Source organism: Carassius gibelio, chromosome A6 (assembly GCF_023724105.1).
Source record: "Carassius gibelio isolate Cgi1373 ecotype wild population from Czech Republic chromosome A6, carGib1.2-hapl.c, whole genome shotgun sequence".
Taxonomy (NCBI): domain Eukaryota; kingdom Metazoa; phylum Chordata; class Actinopteri; order Cypriniformes; family Cyprinidae; genus Carassius; species Carassius gibelio.
This window is the reverse complement of record NC_068376.1, coordinates 4,623,395-4,649,974: the sequence shown is the minus strand read 5'-3', so window position 1 is coordinate 4,649,974 and position 26,580 is coordinate 4,623,395. Positions and strand designations below refer to the sequence as shown.

Genomic DNA, 26,580 nt, shown 5'->3' with positions numbered 1-26,580 from the left:
CACACTCTCTCTCTCTCTCTCTCTCTCTCTCTCTCACACACTCACAAAGTTTTTAGATGTAGTTCAGTATAGGTTTGTATATAAAACAGTCAAATCAGAATGTTTTCCTTATGATTTTCACTGATTTCATGTCTTTGTTGATAAGAGTTCACTTCTTCAACTCTGTCACACATCAGTTCATCCCTGTCCTGAATCACACAGTAATCCTACGTCTGAGTCTCACAATCATCTAATTCTACCAGAACATGACAAACTTTCATCACTGTGTTGGGCAGTAACTAGTTATTGTAATAATATTACTTTTGCAGTGATAAGTAGTGTAACTAATAAGATATCAGCATTAGCACAGTATCCATAAAACAGCTCATTACTTAGTTACGTTACTTTTGATGTCTCAACATCCAATAATTCCTGGACTTATTTTCATAATTTTCACATGAAGTCAGCAGTGCATCAGGAAAACTTGGCACATGGAAAAGCTTACATTCAGGGGATGGGAATATTGTCAGGAGTAAAGCTGATCTGATCTCAGATGTGTAAGTTGTGGCATTACATGGCTTGCCCACATCCCTGTGATCCACATAGAAATTATATACTATAATTAAAAATCTTATGAACATGATTTTTTTTTAAATAAAATCATGAATTATAATTATATTTGGGTAACGGAGAAATGATAGCTGCAATTAGCTTTTACTTAAAAGTCACTATCAATCCATGAGTGTTTGTTAAAAGTTCTGACACAAACCAGTGATGAGCAGAAATATATTATAACATTTTAGAACAATTCAACAATTAAAACTTCTGTGGGACTGTCACAGTGTGTGGTAACCTCAGATGTCCTCGTTCCCCACGATCCCTGTCTAATCACTGCACTCAGTCAATTCCCCATTAGCACTGTCATTTCCCTGTGTATTTACACCTGTCTGTTTAGTATGTGTCACGCAGTCCTTGTAGTTTTCACGACTATTCTAGTCTTGTTCTTGCCCGTGTGTTTAGTGTCTGTTCATGTTTGATTTGTTACTTTGGTTTTGACCCCTGTCTGGACTGATTACGATTTGGATTACCCCAATAAAAGCATACCTGCATTTGGATCTCTCTCTCCCTGTGTTTTCTGGATCGCCATCGTGACAGGGGCGTGAAGGAAAAGTAATTTAACTATTCACTGTTGCCAGAAAGTAATAAGGAAAATAATAATATTACTTTTGAAAGGAGTAACTAGTAACGAGTAAAATACAGTGTATAAAACATCTGGAGTAACGAGCCCAACACTGTAACTCTAACATTCATGACACAATGACCCTGAACCGAAGAAGTTCAAGATATATATAATGTCCTTCAGTATCACTTGCTTGTTTTGTTACGGAGCGTTTGTCATTTTCTGTGTGTTTCAGTTCTGTTCAGTGTTCTGGGTATGGGTCACAATACTGGGCTTTATCATGTCTCTTTTGTTCTGCCATAGATTTACAATAGATCAGCTGGATAAAAACAACACAAGCTGGACAGTTTTAACCTGCAGTTTCCCATCAGCACCACCGTACACAGCTTGGATGATGTATATCTGTCTCTCTGAACATGATTAAGAGCATGAAGTCAGAAATACTGATGCATTTAAATTACACACAGTATACAAAGTATCTGTATATTTCTCTACAGAATGATTATGTCAAGGTTTTTGATATTCATTTAGTTGGTAGACATGTGTTTATTCTGGTCAGAAATTAACATCAGCTGTTACAGCTATACCATACATAATTAAAGAAAAACATCAAAAGACAAAATATTATTTATATAATATGAAACATATCTTTTCATAATTTAGAAATGTAATCTCTTTCGCTTTCACTCGATCTCTATGTCCGCAGCGGCGCTCCGTACATGAGCATCGACCGAATGAACGGAGCGGATGTCGGCGGCGCTGCTCGGTAATTAACCGCACCGTCATCAGCTCGAGCGCGTCCGCCTCTCTCGTTATATCGAGGGTAAGTCTAATGAAATACGCAAGGAATTATTATCCTATCGATCTGTGTAGTGTGAACACGAGCACAGCACAGCAGTCTGTCTGTCCGCCTCGCGCGTCATGATGTCCGTCGCGCTGCAGCGATGCGATGCGAGATCAAAGGCGGCGGATGACGCGCGGAGGACCACTGCAGCGGCGCGAGCGGGGCGACATTTTATTCTCCTGTCAGATGTTCATGCATGCCTTATTTTCCCATAACGAGCCGCTGTTAGATGTTTCCAGAGGCAGGGATGAGTTGATCTGCAGAATCATATTTCATCATTATCAGCATCATCATGCATCACAGAAGACCTGGACCACACAGAGACATTAGAAATGGTGGTTCTGAATCTGAGGCCCGGAAAAGTCATGGAAACCTAACACAATCTCAAAATGGGCAGTTTTCTTGAGTAAAATAGTTATCATATATTTTCATATATATATATATATATATATATATATATGAAAATATATGATAACTATTTTATATATTTTTCATATATATATATAAAATAAAATTTAAAATGATATGAAAAAATAAAATAAATTAATTAACAGGTGAAAGATGCAGGACCTGCTGTTAAGGTGATGTTATGTGAATGCGTCTGTAATTCACTTCTTCAGCTGGATCATGTTGTGAAGCATCACAACTTAGAAAACAAGAAACAAGAAATTTAGATTCAAAACAGTTTTGGACGCCATATAAATAATGTACATAAATTAAAAAGATTTTAATGGGCACAGATGTTCTTTCCCGAACCTTGAATGCAGGCTGAGTCTGTGGCATGTCCACCCCGGAGCCCTCGTTAGGAGGCACACCCTGTCCGGGGCCCTCGCCTGGTCCAGGTCCGTCTCCAGGGGCCGTGCTGGGGTCCGGACTGTCCCCTGGATCCTCACACAGCATGATGGGCCCCAGTCCTGGACCAGCCACTTCCACAGGACTCTCCTTTCCTCCGCAAGCGTCTGTGGGATACAGCCAGGAGAGTCTGCACCAGATGCACAAGGTGGAGGTCTGACCCAACCCTAAACCCAGTAGATGAGCTCATATCTCTATTAATGTCTGTATTTGTCCTACAGCCAGTGGAGGAGAACCTTCCAGAAGACGCTCGCTTCAGTCAGATGAAGGTGGTTCCGATGAGGGCCGGTCACAGTGGGATGACCCGTCCAGGGAGCCCGATGGACCAGCACTCGCAAGGTAACACTTCACAGCCTTCACCATCAGCAGACAAAGGGAGACTCTGACTGATGTCAGTTTTCGGGTCCCTAGTTGCATTTTAATTTGTGCATTCAGTTAATGCTTTACTGTGCTGCATGAGACTCAGCATTTGAGAAGCGCTTCGGTCTGTTCCGTCACCGACAGGATGATGATTTACTGTTTGACTGAAGTGTTGTTTCTGTCTCCTGCAGGATACCCGTCTCCGCTGGGCTCTTCAGAGCACGTGTCCAGTCCTGTGTCCGCCAGCGGGCCTCCGTCAGGTCCTCTCCTGTCCACCTCTGGCTCCAGCTCTGCCTCGCTGGACGGTGTGGACGGCCAGACCCTCTCGCAGCAGAACCGTCCGGGAAGCCAAAGTGTGGCCCCGGGCTCCAGCGGCTCCTCCGCTCCGACACCCTTCAACCAGAGCCAGCTGCACCAGCTGCGAGCGCAGATCATGGCCTATAAGATGCTGGCGCGCGGGCAGCCGCTCCCAGAACACCTGCAGATGGCGGTGCAGGGCAAGCGTCCCATGCCAGGGATGCCCCAGGGTCCGTCTCCAGCCGGAGGAGCGAGCGCCGGCTTCAGCCGAGGACATGGTGAGCAGACACCCGACACACTTCATCTATCACACCTGTATCTGAGCGCTTCATGCTTGTGCTGATAGTTTAAATCAATTACTGATGATGGGATTTCATTCTCTGATGACAAGGTACGTATTGTAATGTTTAATTGGTTATGGAGTGCAGGGTTGGGCAAAATTCAGAATTTAGTTGTTTGGTTTCATTTGAATTGAATTAAATTGGTCACACAGGATGTTAAACTGTAGTGACAGGAAGATGAACTGACTGAAAGTTCAAAAGAATTTCAACGCAGTCAAACAACCAGTCCTTAAATTCACAGTTGGGTTCTGTGCGTATCTCGCTCCTAGTTCAGACTGAAGTGTATTCCTGGCTTCTCTTCTGAATGATGCTCAGCACTGATGGAGTGGAGGTGCGGCGCTGCGCTCGTCTGTGGTGACTTTAGTAAAGGGTTAGTTTGTTTCGGTTGCTCCACAGGGTTAGTGGGACCCAACATGCCTCCTCCTGGACCTTCTGGAGTCCCAGCTGGTGTTCAGGGCCAGAACCACAACGGGCCCCCGAAACCATGGCCTGAAGGTGAGAGCGCATCCGTGCAGCCTGTGCTGGCTGTACTTCTTCCGGTAACGTTCTTCTGAATGGTGAAGCAGTCTGTGATGATGTGTGTCTGTGTGGCAGGTCCTCTGGTCAATGCAGCGACTCCCTCGAACGCTCCTCAGAAGCTGATGCCGCCGCAGCCCACTGGACGTCCCTCTCCCGCGCCACCGTCTGTGCCGCCCGCTGCGTCTCCGGTCATGCCACCACAGACCCAGTCTCCAGGACACCTGGCCCATCCGTCTCAACCCACCACCATGGTGCCGCTGCACCAGAAGCAGAACCGCATCACACCGGTTCAGAAGCCCTGCGGTCTGGATCCGGTGGAGATCCTGCAGGAGAGAGAGTACCGGTGAGTCACAGAACCGCAGGCAGTGATGGACGTGAGAAAACCAATGATCTCCTCAGGACACAGCTTCTGCTGTTTGTCAAACCAGCCTCCTCTCAACCAAAAGAAGTTAGGCTTGTAGAGGTTTGTTTTCTAGTGAATCTGCACTGAAGTGATTTTCTCCATGGTCTGTTCTGAGTACTAGGACTTGGATTCCTAATCACTATGAAATAGTTGAAATGTACAGTTTAACCGTAAAGACTCATTCATGATTGCTGGTAATAGTTCAAGAATCAGCCGGTTCCCTGAGCCTGAAGTTCAGTGGCTTTAAAAAAAAATCCTCCAACAAACACGTTTTTCAGGCACAGATGGTCTCGTTGGTGTTGTTTGATGTGTCACTCTGATGTTCAGTGAGTGGTTCCAGGACGTCTGATGCCTTGTCTCTCTGCAGACTGGAAGCTCGTATCACTCACCGTATTCAGGAGCTGGAGAATCTTCCAGGGTCTCTGGCTGGAGATCTGCGCACCAAAGCCACGATTGAGCTCAAAGCACTCCGACTGCTCAACTTCCAGAGACAGGTGATGAACCCGGACTGATGCTGTGATCCACATCAGTCCACCTCCTCAGTGCATCTGTTGAACGTCCTCTGCTATAGCGCTCTGATGTTCATCTGTCTGTCTTCACAGCTGCGTCAGGAGGTGGTGGTTTGCATGAGACGCGACACGGCCTTAGAAACCTCCCTGGACTCAAAGGGCTACAAGCGCAACAAGAGACAGTCCTTACGTGAGGCGCGAATCACAGAGAAACTAGAGAAACAGCAGAAGATCGAACAGGAACGCAAACGCAGGCAGAAACACCAGGCAAGCAGCTCTAGCACATTCACAGCGGATCTCTGATTCCTCCAAACGTCTGAGAGCACACTGGAATCTGGGATTCAAAATCTCATTTAAACCTACAAATAAGAAGATCATTTTATGATTTTAAAGGAAAAGTTATGATGTAAAAAAAACACAATATTTTGAAAAAGGGGCTCTATTTGTTTCTAAGCGATCAAACAGAAGATCAGAGATCATGTTGTTCTTCCAGTGAAGCTGAAGATGCTCTGTGGATCATCTCAGGTCCCGCTGAAGAACACGATGATCAGGTTTAGTTGGTGACCGATTCTCACTCTTCCTTCTGCAGTTCAGCTGCTCACTCCTATTGTGATGCTGATCATATGATTAGTATGAAATATTTGTCTATTTATTAATTACAGGAGAATGGAAAATAAACATTTCCACAAGTGTTCTCAGACGTTTGGAGCACACTTCGGTCACTCTGATAATTCCCATGATTCATTGCTCTGCAGGAATATCTCAACAGCATCCTGCAGCACGCCAAAGACTTCAAGGAGTACCATCGGTCCATCACCGCAAAGATACAGAAACTGACCAAAGCTGTGGCCACATACCACGCCAACACTGAGCGCGAGCAGAAGAAAGAGAACGAGCGCATCGAGAAAGAGCGAATGAGACGCCTGATGGTACACACACACACACACACTCACACAAACAATTACACACACACACCCACCCTCACACTTGCACTCCCTCACGCACAAACACTCACACACACACACACACACACTCACAAACATTATCACACAGAAACACTACCATGCACAAACACTCACACACACACACACACACACACTCACGCTCACACTTGCACACACACACACACACACTCACACTCACACACTTACCTGAGGTCAGGTGTGTAGCTGGTGTGTGTTGTGTGTGTTTGTGCTGCAGGCTGAGGATGAGGAGGGTTACAGGAAGCTGATTGACCAGAAGAAGGACAAGCGTCTGGCGTATCTGCTGCAGCAGACGGATGAGTACGTGGCTAATCTGACGGAGCTGGTCCGCGCTCATAAAGCTGTGCAGGCCCTGAAAGAGAAGAAGAAGAAGAAGAGGAAGAAGAAGAAGCTGGAGAACGCAGAGGGCCAGTCGGGGGCCCTGGGACCCGATGGAGAGGTGGGTGCAGCGTCACAATATCCAATATTTCAGGAAAGTTGTGGAAGTCTGCTGCACTGATCTATATGAGGCTCTGATGAGGATGAGGATGAGGATGAGGATGATGAGGATGAGGATGATGATGATGATGAGGATGATGATGTTTGCAGCCTCTGGATGAGACGAGTCAGATGAGTGATCTTCCAGTGAAGGTGATCCACGTGGACAGTGGGAAGATTCTGACTGGAGTGGACGCTCCTAAAGCTGGACAGCTGGACACGTGGCTGGAGATGAACCCTGGGTAAGAGGACAGTTGATCATCTGTGCTGCTAATGATTCAATCATCTCCACTCTCTCTCTCTCTCTCTCTCTCTCTTTCTTCAGTTACGAGGTCGCTCCGCGGTCAGACAGCGAGGATTCTGGGTCGGAGGAGGATGAGGTTCCTACAGCTGCTTTCTGACCATACCAGATTAAACTGAGAGAACAAGATTCATTAAATACCTTCTATGATTGTTTCCTGACAGGAAGAGGATGAGGAAGCTCCTCAGCTGATGCAGTCACAAACTCCTGCAGAAGAGAAGAAGAAGATTCCTGACCCGGACAGTGAGGACGTCTCTGAAGTGGACGCCCGTCACATTATAGAGTAGGACAAACTCACACACACCTGACGCACATCTGCTGCAGCTGGAGCCTCACTGCAATCATCAGCATTTACAGGCTCTTCATACACTCTCAGCACTGCAGTCTGAACCTATGTGTGTGTCTCTGTCTCTGATGTGTGTGTCTCATGTCTCTGATGTGTGTGTGTGTGTCTCGTGTCTCTGATGTGTGTGTGTGTGTGTGTTTGTCACATGTCTCTGATGTGTGTGTGTCTCTCATGTCTCTGATGTGTGTGTGTGTGTGTCTCATGTCTCTGATGTGTGTGTGTGTGTGTGTGTGTCTCGTGTCTCTGATGTGTGTGTGTGTGTGTGTCTCGTGTCTCTGATGTGTGTGTGTGTGTGTGTCTCATGTCTCTGATGTGTGTGTGTGTGTGTGTCTCGTGTCTCTGATGTGTGTGTGTGTGTGTGTCTCATGTCTCTGACGTGTGTTTGTGTGCCTGTGTCTCTCATGTCTCTGATGTGTGTGTGTGTGTGTGTGTGTCTCATGTCTCTGATGTGTGTGTGTGTGTGTGTGTGTCTCATGTCTCTGATGTGTGTGTGCGTGTGTGTCTCATGTCTCTGATGTGTGTGTGTGTGTGTGTCTCATGTCTCTGATGTGTGTGCGTTTGTGTCTCATGTCTCTGATGTGTGTGTGTGTGTGTGTCTCATGTCTCTGATGTGTGTGTGTGTGTGTCATGTCTCTGATGTGTGTGTGCGTGTGTCTCATGTCTCTGATGTGTGTGTGTGTGTGTGTGTGTCTCATGTCTCTGATGTGTGTGTGTGTGTCTCATGTCTCTGATGTGTGTGTGCCTCATGTCTCTGATGTGTGTGTGTGTCATGTCTCTGATGTGTGTGTCTCATGTCTCTGACATGTTTTTGTGCCTGTGTCTCTCATGTCTCTGACATGTTTTTGTGCCTGTGTCTCTCATGTCTTTGATGTGTGTGTGTGTGTGTGTGTGTCTCATGTTCCTATTGTGTGTTTGTGTGTGTGTGTTTCATGTCTCTGTTGTGTGTTTGTGTGTGTGCATGTGTGTCTTATGTCTCTGATGTGTTTGTGAGTGTATCTCATGTCTCTGATGTGTGTGTGTGTGTCTCATGTCTCTGATGTGTGTGTGTGTGTCTCATGTTTCTGATGTGTGTTTGTGTGTGTGTGCGTGTCTCATGTCTCTGATGTGTGTGTGTGTGTGTCTCATGTCTCTGATGTGTGTGTGTGTGTGTGTGTGTGTCTCATGTCTCTGATGTGTGTGTGCGTGTGTGTCTCATGTCTCTGATGTGTGTGTGTGTGTCATGTCTCTGATGTGTGTGTGTGTGTGTGTGTATCATGTCTCTGATGTGTGTGTGTGTGTCTCATGTCTCTGACATGTGTTTTTGTGCCTCTGTCTCTCATGTCTTTGTGTGTGTGTGTGTGTGTGTGTGTGTGTCTCATGTTCCTATTGTGTGTTTGTGTGTGTGTGTCTCATGTCTCTGTTGTGTGTTTGTGTGTGTGCATGTGTGTCTTATGTCTCCTTTTGTGTTTGTGAGTGTATCTCATGTCTCTGATGTGTGTGTGTGTGTCTCATGTCTCTGATGTGTGTGTGCGTGTCTCATGTCTCTGATGTGTGTGTGTGTCTCATGTCTCTGATGTGTGTGCGTGTGTGTCTCATGTCTCTGATGTGTGTGCGCGTGTGTCTCATGTCTCTGATGTGTATGTGTGTGTCTCATGTCTCTGATGTGTGTGTGTGTGTGTCTCATGTCTCTGATGTGTGTGTGTGTGTGTCTCATGTCTCTGATGTGTGTGTGTGTGTCTCATGTCTCTGATGTGTGTGTGTGTCTCATGTCTCTGATGTGTGTGTGCGTGTGTGTCTCGTGTCTCTGATGTGTGTGTGTGTCTCATGTCTCTGATGTGTGTGTGTGTGTGTGTGTCTCGTGTCTCTGACGTGTGTTTGTGTGCCTGTGTCTCTCATGTCTCTGACGTGTGTGTCTCATGTTTCTGATGTGTGTTTGTGTGTGTGTGTCTCATGTCTCTGATGTGTGTGTGTGTGTGTCTCATGTCTCTGATGTGTGTGTGTGTCTCATGTCTCTGATGTGTGCGTGTGTGTCTCATGTCTCTGATGTGTGTGTGTGTGTGTGTGTCTCATGTCTCTGATGTGTGCGTGTGTGTCTCATGTCTCTGATGTGTGCGTGTGTGTCTCATGTCTCTGATGTGTGTGTGTGTGTGTGTGTCTCATGTCTCTGATGTGTGCGTGTGTGTGTCTCATGTCTCTTATGTGTGTGTGCGTGTGTCTCATGTCTCTGATGTGTGCGTGTGTGTCTCATGTCTCTGATGTGTGTGTGTGTGTGTGTGTCTCATGTCTCTGATGTGTGCGTGTGTGTGTCTCATGTCTCTGATGTGTGTGTGCGTGTGTCTCATGTCTCTGATGTGTGTGTCTCATGTCTCTGATGTGTGTGTGTGTGTCTCATGTCTATGATGTGTGTGTGTGTGTCTCATGTTTCTGATGTGTGTTTGTGTGTGTGTGCGTGTCTCATGTCTCTGATGTGTGTGTGTGTGTGTCTCATGTCTCTTATGTGTGTGTGCGTGTGTCTCATGTCTCTGATGTGTGCGTGTGTGTCTCATGTCTCTGATGTGTGTGTGTGTGTGTGTGTGTGTGTGTGTCTCATGTCTCTGATGTGTGTGTGTGTGTCTCATGTTTCTGATGTGTTTGTGTGTGTGTCTCATGTCTCTGATGTGTGTGTGTGTGTGTGTGTGTGTCTCATGTCTCTGATGTGTGTGTGTGTGTGTGTGTCTCATGTCTCTGATGTGTGTGTGTGTGTGTCTCATGTCTCTGATGTGTGTGTGTCTCATGTCTCTGATGTGTGTGTGTGTGTCTCATGTCTCTGATGTGTGTGTGTGTGTGTCTCATGTCTCTGATGTGTGTGTGTGTGTGTGTGTGTCTCATGTTTCCGATGTGTGTGTGTGTGTCTCATGTCTCTGATGTGTGTGTGTGTGTCTCATGTCTCTGATGTGTGTGTGTGTGTGTGTGTGTCTCATGTTTCTGATGTGTGTGTGTCTCATGTCTCTGATGTGTGTGTGTGTGTGTGTCTCATGTCTCTGATGTGTGTGTGTGTCTCATGTCTCTGATGTGTGTGTGTGTGTGTGTGTCTCATGTCTCTGATGTGTGCGTGTCTCATGTCTCTGATGTGTGTGTGTGTGTGTGTGTGTCTTTGCAGGCATGCTAAACAGGATGTGGATGATGAGTACGGCAGCGCAGTGTTTGCTCGTGGGTTACAGTCTTATTACGCCGTGGCTCATGCGGTCACTGAGCGGGTGGACAAACAGTCGTCTTTGCTAATCAACGGTCAACTCAAGCAATACCAGGTAATTCGGCGTTCTTACCAGACATTTAACGACTGGTATACACAAGACACGCTGAATGTATGCTGTGATTGTTTCTCCACAGATCAAGGGTCTGGAGTGGCTGGTGTCTCTCTATAACAACAATCTGAACGGGATCCTGGCGGATGAGATGGGTTTGGGCAAAACCATCCAAACCATCGCGCTCATCACGTACCTGATGGAGAACAAGCGTCTGAACGGACCCTACCTCATCATCGTGCCGCTCTCGTCAGTCCCTCAGCCTGTTTTTATATCAGCTTTCATTCTTCACTGTGTGTTTGATGAACACTGTGATTCTCTGACAGGACTCTGTCCAACTGGGTCTATGAGTTTGATAAGTGGGCGCCGTCTGTCGTCAAAGTCTCCTACAAGGTGAGACACACAGAGACGTGATCTGATGTACTGTAGTGGAGTAAACATGAATCTGTGTTGGCGAGTGACTAAACTGGCTGTATTTAACTTCTGCTTGAGCCCATGTGATAATACAGCTTATGCCAAGTCATATTTATTTCTATAGCACTTTATACAATACAGATTTCATGTAAATAAACATGAAAATAACAGTGTTAATGTTGTATAATTCATTGTTCATGAAATGAGCTCAGCTGTAAAGTAGCTCTACTTAAGTTTATATTGTGCCTGTGTTGTGCGAATCTTACGTGACACTCATGATGATGCTCCTCATATTTGAGTCACTTTGTTTTAAGGAAGTAAATATTCAATTTCACAGTTACTTTAAGCCGTTTTAGTGTAGTCAGTAGTAGTGGTTAACCGATATTGTTTTTTTGACAGCCAATATCTTGGAAAGCAGGGGGTTGATAGCTGATATAAAGGCTATTATAATTTTGTAAAAAAAAATGTTATTAATATTTAAGAAATTCTAAATGATTCGACAATGGATTAAAAAATAAATGTGTAAAATAAACAAAGTATTTTTCACAAATAAATATTTAATAAAAATATAATTAAAAAGTAAGCACTCATTATTCTGGGAAGCTTGTGTCCATAAAGCGTAGCTAATTTGAAACCACAAGTTTAAAGTTTAAACATTCAATTCACACGGACCGGCCGTCACGCAGAAAAACTCATCAGCCAATGCCGATATTTGAAAAATGCAAAATATCGGCGATATATCGGTTGACCACTAGAGTTGATCTCGTAGCTTCCCACGAACCCAAGCGCTGGTTTGATCATGTGATGGTGTGTGTTCAGGGATCTCCTGCTGCTAGAAGAGCCTTCGTCCCACAGCTGCGCAGCGGCAAGTTCAACGTGCTGATCACCACGTACGAATACATCATCAAAGACAAGCATGTGCTGGCCAAGGTAACGTGTTCCTCTGTGTGGTCACCTTTGACCTGTGACCTCGTCCAGACGCACTGATGAGATCCTGTCACCTGACACAGATTCGCTGGAAGTACATGATCGTGGACGAAGGCCATCGCATGAAGAACCATCACTGTAAGCTGACGCAGGTGCTGAACACACATTACCTGGCGCCGCGGCGCGTGCTGCTGACCGGGACACCGCTGCAGAACAAGCTGCCCGAGCTCTGGGCGCTGCTCAACTTCCTGCTGCCCACCATCTTCAAGAGCTGCAGCACGTTTGAGCAGTGGTTCAACGCACCCTTCGCCATGACCGGAGAGAAGGTCCGTCTGACGACACATCTCTGACACGGAGCCGTTATCACACACAGACACAAACGATTATAAACAAGGATGCTAATCATGCTTGTGTTAGTGTGTTAGCATCTTTCTTCTTATAAGGATGAATCAGACTTTCAGAAATGTGCATTATAACATGATTATTTGTCTAAAAAAAAAATGAACAGAGAAAAGCTGAAGGTAGTCATCGCTCAGGAATTGACCGTTAAGGCCTCTTCACTCCAGGAACTGTAATGATAATTATTTTGACCGACACTAGGTTTATTTTAAGCGTGCTGTTGTTTTGTCGTCTACTGCTTTAAATGCCCAAGCTCTTTAATTCTGATTGGTTGGTTATCATGGTTATCGTTTAGTGTGGAATAATTAGGGTCATTATTAAAACGTATAGTTATATAAATGATGTAGTTATCATCCTTGAAGATGTAACCTGATATTTACTTTACTTTCACATGTTTTGCAGGCGATCTTATCCAAAACAATTTTCATTGCATTCAGTCAGATTATACATTTTTATCAATTCATGCATTTCCTGCCAATCACGAAAGTGTCAGTTTGAAAGGCTTCATAGGAAAGCCAATTTATTCATTTTCAAGCATATACAGATTACCTCGAGCAGTATAAAGAAGCTCTCAAGACTGCCTGATCCACTTACTACTCACACCTCATACACTCTGGTTCCTCCAACCACAAGGCTCTTTTCTCAACTGTAAATAAACTTCTCAAACCCAGTGATACTACCACCAACTCTTTCACAACTGAAAAATGCAACGCTTTTCTTTAATTTTTTCAGACCAAAATTGACACCATTTATAACAACCTTTCCTCTTCCTCTGTCAATACTGTCTGTACTCCCATCCTATCACTTGCTCCTGCCCTTCACTTTTCTGTCCCTGTCTCAGTTCTCACCTGTGTCGGCAGGGGAGCTGTCCAAAATCATAACTGGCATGAAAACATCTACTTGTGTCCTGGACCCCATCCCATCATATCTTGTCAAGAACTGTCTACCAGCTATTTCCTCACTCATTACTGGAATCATTAACTCCTCTCTCAGCACTGGCTCAATTCCCCCTTCACTCAAACTGGCTGCTGTTACTCCCATTCTTAAAAAACCTGGACTAAACCCCGACATCATGTCAAACTTTCGGCCCATCTCCAATCTCCCTTTTCTGTCAAAGATACTGGAACGCACTGTTGCCAAACAACTCAAAACCCACCTCTGCTCAAATGACCGGTTTGAACCTTTTCAATCTGGCTTTCGTTCGCAACACAGCACTGAAACAGCCCTCCTTAAAGTCACCAATGACATCCTCCTCTCTGCTGATGCTGGTTATCTCACTATTCTCATCCTCCTGGATCTCACAGCAGCTTTTGACACTATAAACCACTCCATTCTTCTTTCCCGCCTCGAATCTTCCCTCAACATCACTGGCACCGCCCTTTCCTGGCTCAAATCGTATCTCACCGACAGACAACAGTTCATTCACATTAACAACTGTACCTCCTCCACTGCTCTGCTGTCCCAAGGTGTCCCCCAGGGTTCGGTGCTTGGCCCTCTCCTTTTCATATTATATCTGCTTCCCCTTGGCAACATCATTCGCCACCATGGTCTAAACTTTCACTGTTACGCCGATGATGTTCAGCTTTAAATCTGTACTAAATCCATTACCTCCTTTACCCACTCCACTATTTCCAACTGCCTCATTGACATTAAATCCTGGATGCACACTAATTTCCTTCAACTTAACTGTGAAAAAACAGACATGATCATCATCGGTCCCAAATCCATCACCAAGGCCACTCACAGTTTCTCTCTCACTATCGACAACTCCACCCTGTTTCCATCCCTTCACAGTCGCAACCTCTGAGTCATCTTTGACAATAACTTCTCCTTTGATCCGCACATAAAACAAATCACCAGAACTGCCTTTTTTCATTTAAAAAACATTGTCCTTCACTCTCGTTCTCAGCTGCTGAAACCCTCATCCACGCCTTCATCACCTCCAGAATCGACTACTGTAACAGCATCCTGTATGGCACAACATTGAAAAGCTTAAACAAACTTCAATACATTCAGAACTCTGCTGCTCGTCTACTCACCCACACTTGCACCCGCGACCACATCACTCCAGTCCTTAAGAACCTTCATTGGCTCCCGGTGCCACAACGAATTCAATTCAAAATCCTTCTCCTCACTCATAAAGCCCTCTATAACCAGGCTCCTTCCTACCTCACTGACCTGCTCCACCGCCACAACCCATCTCGTTGCCTCCGTTCTTCTAATGCAAACTTCTCGACTCTACCTCCCAGGACCAAGCACCGAACCTGAGGGGACAGAGCCTTCTCTGCTGCTGCCCCAACCCTCTGGAACTCTCTACCCCAAAAAATCCGTGACTGCACTGACTTGCCAAAATTCAAAATCTTGACAAAAACTAATCTTTTTAAAATTACTTTTAATGTTTAATTTTATCGTGTGTTTTATTTTCTATTCTGTTACTTCTGCTTTACAATTTTTCTATGTTGCTACATTTGTTTTACAATTTTCTGTAAAGTGTCTTTGAGTACTTAGAAAAGCGCTTACAAATGAAATGTATTATTATTATTATAATCGAACCCATGATCCTGGTGTTGCGAGCGCAGCCCTTTACAGGCAACCATTCAAAGCAAAGTAGTGAAATGAATTAAAATGTACCCCTATGTTCACTTCATTGTGATGAAATAAATGAACTAGGATGGAATGAGACGTGACTGCTGTGTCTCTCAGGTGGATCTGAATGAGGAGGAGACCATCCTGATCATCCGTCGTCTGCACAAGGTGCTCCGCCCCTTCCTGTTACGCCGGCTGAAGAAGGAAGTGGAAGCGCAGCTGCCTGAGAAGGTGAGCTGGACTGCGGTCAGTGTCTGTGTCATGGCCTCGGATAGATTTATGCCCACGTTCTGTCCATGTGCAGGTGGAGTACGTGATCAAGTGTGACATGTCTGCGCTGCAGAGGGTCCTGTACAGACACATGCAGGCCAAAGGAGTGCTGCTGACCGACGGCTCCGAGAAGGACAAGAAGGTGTGTGTGTGTGTGTGTGTGTGTGTGTGTGTGTGGAGATCATGAGAACAGTCTGGTGAGTCACAGACGTCCCAGCAGCTCTTTACCCTTGTGAAGATTCAGACTGTGTAAATGTGTGTGTGTGTGTGTGTGTGTGTGTGTGTTTCAGGGTAAGTTTGTGTGTGTGATTATGTGTGTGTGTGTTTCAGGGTAAAGGCGGCACTAAGACTCTGATGAACACCATCATGCAGCTGAGGAAGATCTGTAATCATCCGTACATGTTCCAGCAGATCGAGGTGTGTTAGTGTTTCTGTCGTGGTGTTTATCATCTGCTGAAAGTCCTTCGTTTCTTGTGTCGCTGAATCTGACACCTTCTGCTTTTCAGGAGTCGTTTTCTGAGCATCTGGGTTTCTCAGGAGGAATCGTTCAGGGGTGAGCAGTAGAAATGCTGTAGAATTATCTGTGACACACATTAGACATAAACCTTTGCTTCATGTCTGACCTGCAGGCCTGATTTATACCGCGCCTCGGGGAAGTTTGAGGTGCTGGATCGTATTTTGCCTAAATTACGAGCGTCCAATCACAAAGTACTGCTCTTCTGCCAAATGACGTCTCTGATGACCATAATGGAGGATTATTTCGCTTACCGCAGCTTTAAATACCTGCGTCTGGACGGTGAGCTTGTGTTTCTCTGTCTGTAGTTTGTGAAGTATAGCATGATTATGATTATTATTGTTCTTGATGATCTCGTCCCTCAGATCAGGAGATCAGGAGATCAGGAGATCAGAATAGTTAGTGAGGAGCTGGGATTCCAGAAGAACTGTCCTCAAATAGAGAGATAGTTTACAGCCGAGGTGACGAGACAAGAGCCCGACTCTATCGACGCCATCACAGCAGATCCACTTTCTTCAGAAGCGACAGAAGACTAGTGATAGAAATGGTCTTTGGCTCAGTGTGTGTTTGTGTGTTTTAGGCACCACTAAAGCAGAGGATCGTGGGATGTTGCTGAAGACCTTCAATGATCCGGCCTCTCAGTACTTTATATTCCTGCTGAGCACCAGAGCCGGAGGACTGGGCCTGAACCTGCAGAGCGCAGACACCGTCATCATATTTGACAGCGACTGGAACCCTCATCAGGTACCCATCATCATCATCATCATCATCAGCTGGACGATGTTTGTCCTGCGTGGTTCTGATGCTCTCGGTCTGCAGGACCTCCAGGCGCAGGATCGAGCGCACCGCATCGGTCAGCAGAACGAGGTGAGGGTTCTGCGGCTCTGTACCGTCAACAGCGTCGAGGAGAAGATCCTGGCGGCCGCTAAATACAAGCTGAACGTGGACCAGAAGGTGATCCAGGCCGGCATGTTCGACCAGAAGTCGTCCAGTCACGAGCGCCGAGCGTTTCTGCAGGCCATTCTGGAGCACGAGGAGCAGGACGAGGTCAGGAGTCTCTTTGGGCTCTACGTTGACCACATTTACGTGAATGAGAATATTCCAATATTACATACATTCATAATTTGCTCTTGTTTTATTAACAAAGGCATCATGAATGAGGCTGGTGCCGTATGATATTATCCAGAATAATTATCCAGAATATCAGCTGTAGCACAGTATTTTTCACATCCATCCAAACGTGTTTCTAAAAGCTTTAAGACATCGGTCAAGCACACATTCTGGAGGAGATTCGTCTCACATGAGGAGAAGTGAGAATTAATCACTATTCTCATGCGTTTAAGGGTTTGTGACGCTGGATTTGTGCATACATTTAATAACTAGTGCTGCACAATATACCGGAACTGAAAAGATTTCGTAAATCCCCTACTTTTTTTTTTTTTAATGGTGCGATTCCTGATTTCACTAATACTTTAAGAACAACAGCGGTTTAATAAGAGCTTTATTTCCTGAGTGATCTATATATCGCTGCTTAAACTTAGAGAGTTTAGGAGCGAGGAAGAAACCTGCATGAATGAGAAAATAAAGCGCGGGACGAGCTTGATGTTAAGAAGAGTTAAGCGCAATAAACCTTGAAAAACAACTGGCGTGTCCGAAAGTCCAGCATGCAAACGCAGATTCAGATCTCTTTAAGTGGTCAAACACACACAATCATCTTGGTTTATGACTGAAATAAACATAAACGGCTGAGAAAGAAAACACGTGTGTATCAATAAATTGGGTGCGTGGAGCTCTTAAAGTGACAGTACTCTAATATTCCTGTCTGTCTCTACAATGATAATCAAGAAAAATAGAAAATCACTCGCTAATCTTGACTAACTTTACTAGCTTTAATAAGGACACATGTATGAATGTTTGATTGATACAGTGAAGACTATGCAGTGCTTTACTTTTACATTTTGATGACTTCAGTTTCTCCATCATCTCTTTCTTGAAAGCCCTTTCCCTAAAAACACTGTCTTTGTTTTATTGTATTTGTCCTTTTGTTTGTTACTTGCACAATGTTATTCTTAATAACAAAAATGACTATATCATGATATAAATTGTTATTGTGAGATCAAATGACTGCTAGTGTTGAATAATATTTGGGTCATATTTCCCGCCGCTAGCTCCTGCTGTAAGCTAACACAGATCTCCACCGAGGCTGTGTGCTGACACTGGCATGTGATCTTGTTTGTTTTTTTTAAGGGGGACGAAATGCTCAAAAAGCAGGACAGGAACACTGGTCAAGTGAGAGATTTCTTTCTTTTCTTTTTGTAATTTTTGTCATGGTATGGGTTCAGTACTAGTATCGAGATATTTGAGTCCGGTATCGTATTGAAGTCAAAATGTTTATATATCGTGACAAGCACTAATAATAACTTAGTTTTATAGCGTTAAGGTGATCTGATAATAATAAGAGCATCTCCAGTATTTAGCGAGAGAATGTTATTAGCATGTAAATACTGTAGGATTATCCTGCTAACTGTGAAGAATCAAGACCTTATTTTCTGTGTTCATGTAAACGTGGTCATGAATCACTTCTGTGCTTCTAATCCTCTTCTGATGGCTTGCTGTTTGTCTGTTTCTCCGTCAGGAAGAGGACGAGGTGCCGGACGATGAGACCGTGAATCAGATGATCGCCAGGAGTGAAGACGAGTTTGACCAGTTCATGGTCTCCTTTCACTTTCTCTTGCTTGTGTTTTCTGTAACACATTCAGATCAGCACTTGATCCAGATCAACTCAAATATCTCTTTGCTTCTGCGCAGCGAATGGATCTGGATCGCCGCCGCGAGGAAGCACGCAATCCGAAGCGAAAGCCTCGTCTGATGGAGGAGGACGAGCTGCCCACGTGGATCATGAAAGACGACGCCGAGGTGGAAAGACTCACCTGTGAGGAAGAGGAGGAGAAGATGTTCGGCCGCGGCTCGCGTCAGAGGAAGGAGGTGGATTACAGCGATTCACTCACAGAGAAACAGTGGCTGAAGGTCAGAGACGCTTCATTCTCTCACCCATCATCCTCTGCTGGATCCTGATCCATCCCTCTGTTCTCAGGCGATCGAGGACGGGACCCTGGAGGAGATCGAGGAGGAGGTGCGGCATAAGAAAACCACTCGGAAGAGGAGGCGTGATCGGGATCCGGACGCCATCCCGTCCACTTCAGGTGCTCGTGGGGGACGAGAGAGAGACGACGACAGTAAAAGACAGAAGAAACGAGGTCGTCCCCCGTCTGAGAAGCTTTCGCCCAACCCTCCGTCGCTCACCAAGAAGATGAAGAAGATCGTGGACGCTGTGATTAAATATAAGGAGAAGTGAGTGTCCAAATGTGGTTGAGAACAGTAGAAGCCAGTTCTGGGATGTGATAAAGTTCTGTGGGTTCTTCAGATGTTCTTGGTGAACAGGTTTGTGTGTCCCTCTCAGGGTCCATGATGTTCAGATGTTTAGGACGCTAGGAGCTGAACGGGGATGTGGTTCATGATAGTGAGTGTTAGTTAGAGCTGGAGATGCTGCAGGTTTATTAGAGACGGTGTTTTCTCAGGGACTGGTCAGAGTCAGCGGTCAAGGTCTGGAGGATGGGTCAGAGGTCAAACAGGCATCAAGTGTATGAATTATTCCTCACTGATCCTCCGTGACTGATGTGTGTGTGTGTGTGTGTGTGTCTGGTGCTGTTCTGAATGTTAGTAACGGCCGTCAGCTAAGTGAGGTGTTCATCCAGCTGCCGTCACGCAAGGAACTGCCCGAGTACTACGAGCTGATCCGCAAACCTGTGGACTTCAGGAAGATCAAGGTGAGTGTGTCCAGGAAGTAGCACTAGATCCGTGAACACAGTCAGCATCTGTGAGCTCAGGTTTCAGTCCTCTGTCTTCTGTGTGTGAGCAGGAGCGCATCAGGAGCCATCGATACCGCAGCCTCAGCGACCTGGAGAGAGACGTGATGCTGCTGTGCCAGAACGCTCAGACCTTCAACCTGGAGGGATCACTGGTTAGACACACACTCACACACACACACACACACACACGCTCAGACCTTCAACCTGGAGGGATCACTGGTTAGACACACACACATTCACACACACACACACACTCACACACACACACACACACACACTCAGACCTTCAACCTGGAGGGATCACTGGTTAGACACACACTCACACACACACACACACACACACACACACACGCTCAGACCTTCAACCTGGAGGGATCACTGGTTAGACACACACTCTCACACACACACACACACACACACACACACGCTCAGACCTTCAACCTGGAGGGATCACTGGTTAGACACACACTCACACACACACACACACACACACACGCTCAGACCTTCAACCTGGAGGGATCACTGGTTAGACACACACACACTCACACACACACACACACACACACACACGCTCAGACCTTCAACCTGGAGGGATCACTGGTTAGACACACACTCTCACACACACACACACACACACACACACACACACGCTCAGACCTTCAACCTGGAGGGATCACTGGTTAGACACACACTCACACACACACACACACACACACACGCTCAGACCTTCAACCTGGAGGGATCACTGGTTAGACACACACACACTCACACACACACACACACACACACACGCTCAGACCTTCAACCTGGAGGGATCACTGGTTAGACACACACACACTCACACACACACACACACACACACACACGCACACACGCTCAGACCTTCAACCTGGAGGGATCACTGGTTAGACACACACTCACACACACACACACACACACACGCACACACACACGCTCAGACCTTCAACCTGGAGGGATCACTGGTTAGACACACACACACACACACACACACACACACTAGGGCTGTCAAAATGGCTGAAAAATTAAATTTGAATTTGCAAATAAATATTATTATATTATATATGAATTATATTCAAATTTAAAATGCATAATTTCAGTAAGGGGGAAGAAAAGCTTTTGGCTTCTCTTCTGAGGCCACAAGAGGGCGCATTGGGCAAAATATTACAAATGCATGTTTATTCAAAGCATAAGAAAATATGACTGTGAAAAATTATTTTTTAAATGAAATGAAGTGTGATGGGAAAAACCCCCCATAAAGTCTCAAGATATGTTTTTGAAAAAAACTGAACCCACCTTAATTTTACATGGCTTTCTAAACATGGGGCTCTGTTGTGCGAGACGCGAGTGCAAGGGTGATAGAAGATATCGCTCTCTAGAAAATGCGTGAAACGCAGACTTCGTCGCTTTCGGAGCTGGTGAGGAAGATGACTCCATGCCACTCTCTGCGTCAGAGAAGGATTGGGCAAATCAGTCAGACCGCCCCGACCACGAGGGCCCTGCAGTCCTCCAGGAGGAGCTCGTCAGGATCCTCGGCAAGGCCATCACGGAGCTGGACCTCACCTGGAACGCACCTGATGAGCCTGTGAAAAGTAAACTGGAGTTGTGGTTCCTCCAGTCGAGCCACGGTCAGGCCGCATTGAGGAGAAGAACCCCATTCTTCCCAGACGTACATGAGCACGTGGTGAAGTCGTGGGCTGCACCCCAACCACCGTGCACCCACTCTGCCACACAGGCCATATTCGAGGAGACCGTTGCTGCGCACGTGTGTCCGTCTTCCTCAGCATCTGGTTCGGACCGCAGCCTGCTCTCCAAGCCGTGCAGGTTCACAGCCCACCAGGCGGACAAAGCCTATGCTGCTGCAGGGGATTCTCCAGATTCTCCAGTTGTTCCAGGCGAAGCTACTTCAATCCATCAATGGTGGCGTGGTTGATGCTGATGTCATCAGGGATCTGCGCACGGCAACTGATCTCGTGCTGATGGCTACCAAGCGCTCCGCTCAAACCATCGGCCGTTCCATGGGGTTCATGGTCATCCTTTACAGGCACCTATGGCTTACCCTAGCTGACCTGAAGGACGCGGACCACAGAACGATTTTAAACATTCCAGTCACTCCTTCCGGCCTCTTTGGTGACACCGTGGATTCGGTCACAGAGCGTTTCTCCGAGACGTGATGCCTCGTCTCTCACTCCAGTCTTCATCATTCAATTCTGAGACCGGAAGTTCTCAGTCTGCTTGAGAAAGGAGCGATAGAGCGTGTCCCTCCGAGCGAGCAGAAAAGCGTTTTTTACAGCCGCTACTTTGTGATGCCAAAGAAGGATGGAGGACTGAGACCCATCAACCGAGCACTTCACAAACGCGCATTCAGAATGACAACACTGAAACAGACCTTGACACAAATACAGCCTGGGGACTGGTTTGCCTCAGTGGATCTAAATTATGCGTACTTCCATATTCAAATAGCAACGCACCACAGGCGTTTCCTCGGGTTTGTTTTCGAAGGCACGGCTTATCAGTATTCAGTGCTTCCATTTGGCCTGGCCCTGGCCCCGGCTGCCCGCACATTTTCAAAGTGTGTGGACGCAGCGCTTTCTCCCCTCAGATCGAGCAGAATGCGTATCTTGAATTATTTGGAAGATTGTCTGATTTTAGCCCACTCAAGAGATGTGCTAATCAGTGACGTGGAAACACTGCTCCGCCATCTGGATACCCTTGGACTGCGTGTGAATATACAGAAGAGCATGTTTTTACCGAGTCAAACTATAACATATCTGGGAGTATGTTTGGACTCGATGGCGATGCGAGCCCATCTTTCTCAGGAGCGCATTCTCTCTCTATTCAAACAAGCAGTCTCCTGTTGTGGGTGGACCGACACTTTCTCTGCATAAGAGCGGCGCACATTCCCGGTATCCTGAAGCGAGGAGCAGACATGCTTTCGAGGAACGGGATTCCTCAAGGAGAGTGGGGGCTTCACCCAGGGTCAGTTCAAATGATTTTGGACCGATTTGGGAGGGTGGAAGTGGATTTGTTTGCCACAAGCAAGAACACGCACTGTCAGACGTTCTTCACGCTATCTCACTCCTCGCTACTGGGAGATGCTCTGACATCGCGCTGGCCGGAAGCCAGGCTTTACACGTGTCCTCCGGTGAAGATTCTGTCTATGGTTTTGTGCAAAATCAGGGAGGAGAGAGTGTCAGTTATACTTGTGGCCCTGAACTGGCCAAATCGGCCCTGGTTCGTGGACCTGAGAGAGTTAGTGAGGGCTCCCCCATGGCAAATCCCCCTCAAGAAGGACCTGCTGTCTCAAGCAAATGGCACAACATGGCACCCCAGCTCCGAGCTGTGGAACCTTCTTGTGTGGCCACTGCGGGGACCATAAAGGAGCAGGACGCTCTGCACTCACAGGTGCTGAACACACTTACGGAGGCTCGCGCACCATCTACAGGACGCCTCTATGCTCTGAAGTGGGGAGTTTTCACAAAATGGTGCAATGACATTCATATTGACCCGGGGACCTGTTCTGTGTCAGATGTTTTATGCTTTCTACAGCAGAGAATGGACTGCTGGAGTTTGCTGTCCATGCTGAAGGTGTATGTGGCCGCTTTTGCTGCTTTTCATTCTTTGGTTGACGGGCAATCGCTTGGCAAGCATGCTCTGGTAATCAGTTTTCTCAGGGGAGTGAGGAGATTGTGTCCTTCATGGCCCTCCTCGTGCCGCCATGGGATTTAGCTCTAGTTTTGAGGGCCCTATCTCTACCGCTGTTCAAACCCTTAGCCTCGACTGAAGACTGCCTTCTTGCTCTTCTTCCTCTCGCCTCGGCAAAGCGCATTGGAGACCTACATGCGTTTTCGGTGAACGATGTTTCGGGCCTGGCGACTGTAATTTCACTCTCCGGCCGAGACTATCATAACCTCGGTTCCCTGAGAGACGGGAACGAGACATTACGTAAGCCGCCATGGTCGCTGTTTGATCAGCTGTGCTAGTGTTCAGTCGTGATTCTGACGTAATATTCGCACCCATGCAATTTATACTGCCTGCGAACCTGTCAGTATTTGCATGCGTCAATTGGCCAGCTGCCCCCAGCTGGTGTTAGCAAATAAGATTTCAGAGAAGGTAGGGTCCCGCCTCTCAGGGAACCGAGGTTACGATAGTAACCGGAGACGTTCTGTGTGAATGGCTTGGTTTCAGTTTTGAAGTAAACAAGATCTTCTCCACATTCTCTATTTCTGCAATATTTTGAGTGAACATCGCAGCAGCTCTGCATCTAGTTGCTTCAACTGTATGTTAACAAACAAATTATAATGCAATGACACTATTTTCATTGCATCTCGTGCGCCACTGATAAAGGCCAAAGTATAATTTGACCTACTGTATTATGTAATTTTAGTCGTCACCGCGCATCCGTCCACGTGGTCTCAAAAAGTGCCTGCATGCGGACGGTGCGTGTACAACAGCACATGCACGAGGTGAATGATGACAGAAGTGGTACTGCGTGTCCAGCTCATCCGTCTTCTGAAAGCTGTGCGGACGAAGCTGTGTGTGACGGAACAGAAACGTGGAATGTGAGGTATACTCGGGGCGGGCCTTAAAGCTGCCTCCTTAAAGGACACCTAAAATTCTAATGCAACGTAGATCAAATTTTTTGACAGCCCTAGCACACACACACACACACACACACACAGACACTCACTCTCTCTCTCAGACCCTCAACCTGGAGCGATCACTGGTTAGGCACACTCACACACACACTCATATACACACACACTCACTCACACCACACAACCACTCACTTATGCATACACACACACACATAGATGTATTTACTCTCTCGTGTGTGTGTCAGATCTATGAGGACTCTATCGTGCTGCAGTCAGTGTTCACCAGCCTGCGTCAGAAGATCGAGAGAGAGGAGGAGAGTGACGGAGAGGAGAGTGAGGAAGATGAAGAGGATGAAGGCTCTGATTCAGAGAGTCAGTCTAACTCATTCAAAGTTATTTAAGGCAGCCAAATTAATGCATATGCATAATGAAAATGTGGAACTAGCTGCTAGCTGGATGCCCACCTGCAGAGAGGAACTACTGACCACGTGTCTCTATAACGTGTGTGTGTGTGTGTGTGTGTGTGTGTGTGCAGCTCGATCTATGAAGGTGAAGATTAAACTTAGCCGTAAGGACAGAAGTGCAGAGCGCGGCAGAGGACGCAGGAGAACCGCAAGAACGCGAGCCAAACCTGTAGTTAGTGATGACGACACAGACGAGGATCAGGAGGAGGTGACACACACACACACACACACACACACACACACACACACAGAAATCGCACATGCACAAGAAACACTGTCTGATCGTGTGTTAAGTCACGTGTGTGTGTTTGTTCAGGATCGGTCCAACAGCGTCAGTGAGGAAGAGCAGGGATGAAGATCCACAGCAAACCATTAAAGATACAAACACACACCTCACTGTAGAAGAACACCATCATCTGTTCATCAGCAGCAGAATAAGCGTTCGCTCACACGTTCATCATCAGCTTGTGAAGACCGAGGAGATCTGAGGATGTGCCCGAGATGCTCTTCAGACATCATCATGTTTCTGTTTAATATTAGTCGTTGCTGTTTTAGAAGAGCAATATTTGTGATCGTCTGTAAAATGATCTCGTATAACCCCAGTAAGCTGTCAGTTAATTGCACTAGTGTGTCATTAGGAGAACATTAGCATGTACAGTAGATGTAATGGATTAGAAGCAGCTGTTCTACGCTCATGTGCTTGTTGTTTTGTTCTTCAGGCTGTCTGTGTGCTACAAGACCAGATTTAAGGCTTACACGCGCTTGAGGAAAGGGTTCGGAGGGTTTTTGCAGTCATAAGCTCTCTCTGTGCTCTGAATAACTGGAAGCAGAGGTTCACAACACTGCACGGATGCGTTCACACTTGACATGAACATGCGAGCTCGCGACAGACAGGGCGAGGTTTAAACTTCAAACTGATCACACTGCGTCCTCGACTTCCTCTGAACCGGGACACGATAACATCCCGATCACAAGCGCGTTTACACTCGTCTTTTCGATGTGTGTGTGTGGACAACATCCGGGTACTGGCCGCATGTTAATGCCAAGTGTACACGCAGCCTTTTTCTGACACCCGGTTCAGGTGTTGGACTCTCTACTGATGATCTGATGATCTGAACCAGGTGTGTTTGATTCAGGAGACTGCGGGAGCAGAGCTCTCTCTCGGTACCGGATTTATGAAGCGGATCCCGGTCTGATCTCGTCGTTTGTCCCGGAATCGTGTCGCTGCTCGTTTAATGCTGAACTCTGTTTCTGTCGCTCGTATTTGCTGGAAATCGCCAGCTTTGATTGAAAATGGATGATGTCTGTTGATTTGTAACTGCTGATCGCTTTAGGGTGGAATGGTCCTGTGTTCTCGGCTGCATCTCTGATCAAACACACCTGAGCTATCTGTCAGGGTCATCAGGGTCACTACAGGTGAGCTTGACCACAGCTGAAGTCCGGTATTAGACACATCAGCTGCTGCTCATCGTGTGCTTCTGCTGTTTGACTGCTGATCTGCTCTTACTGTAGTAGATTAATCATATTATTCCTGAACTTCTCTCTCTTTTGTATGGCATGAGCTCTTACTGTAGTGAATGTATGTTTGTGCGTGTAGATGAAACACAATAAACATCACAACCTCATGTCTGTGTTTGTAGTTTTCCATTGTGTTTATAACTGATACACAGAATGAAACGCTCACCTGATGTGGGTGATGTGGTCTTCTGGTTCTCGGGTGGTTTAAAGATTATTCCTTAATGTGCTTCTTGTAATGCTGGAACAGAGAACAAACCCTCCACAAACTGCTGTATTACTAAACTCTGAAGCACTGTGTTTAGAACTAAATCGTGACCTTACAGGAGCAGTGTGTGTATTGACACAGTAA

General features: G+C 46.3%; 1 protein-coding gene across 2 annotated transcripts; it reads left to right on the top strand.

The window, feature by feature from the left end:
• Positions 1-1,865: 1,865 nt before the first annotated feature.
• Positions 1,866-26,338, top strand: LOC128015324 (transcription activator BRG1). 2 transcript variants are annotated; one of them, XM_052599053.1, is made up of 34 exons: positions 1,866-1,982; positions 2,771-3,003; positions 3,077-3,194; positions 3,407-3,790; positions 4,250-4,348; positions 4,448-4,715; positions 5,143-5,269; positions 5,378-5,551; positions 6,040-6,213; positions 6,485-6,706; positions 6,856-6,986; positions 7,070-7,124; positions 7,210-7,328; positions 10,510-10,657; positions 10,740-10,903; positions 10,981-11,047; positions 11,888-11,998; positions 12,079-12,321; positions 15,098-15,211; positions 15,285-15,392; positions 15,581-15,667; positions 15,757-15,803; positions 15,880-16,046; positions 16,345-16,508; positions 16,584-16,811; positions 18,012-18,053; positions 18,400-18,477; positions 18,573-18,791; positions 18,859-19,115; positions 19,486-19,591; positions 19,684-19,785; positions 24,495-24,621; positions 24,785-24,921; positions 25,030-26,338. In XM_052599053.1, exons 2-34 carry the CDS (start codon positions 2,785-2,787, stop codon positions 25,066-25,068), a joined length of 4,845 nt encoding a protein of 1,614 aa, XP_052455013.1. In that variant the 5' UTR covers positions 1,866-1,982; positions 2,771-2,784; the 3' UTR covers positions 25,069-26,338. The 2 variants fall into 2 exon arrangements, with proteins under 2 accessions (XP_052455013.1, XP_052455014.1); XM_052599054.1 differs by lacking the exon at positions 18,012-18,053.
• Positions 26,339-26,580: the final 242 nt, after the last annotated feature.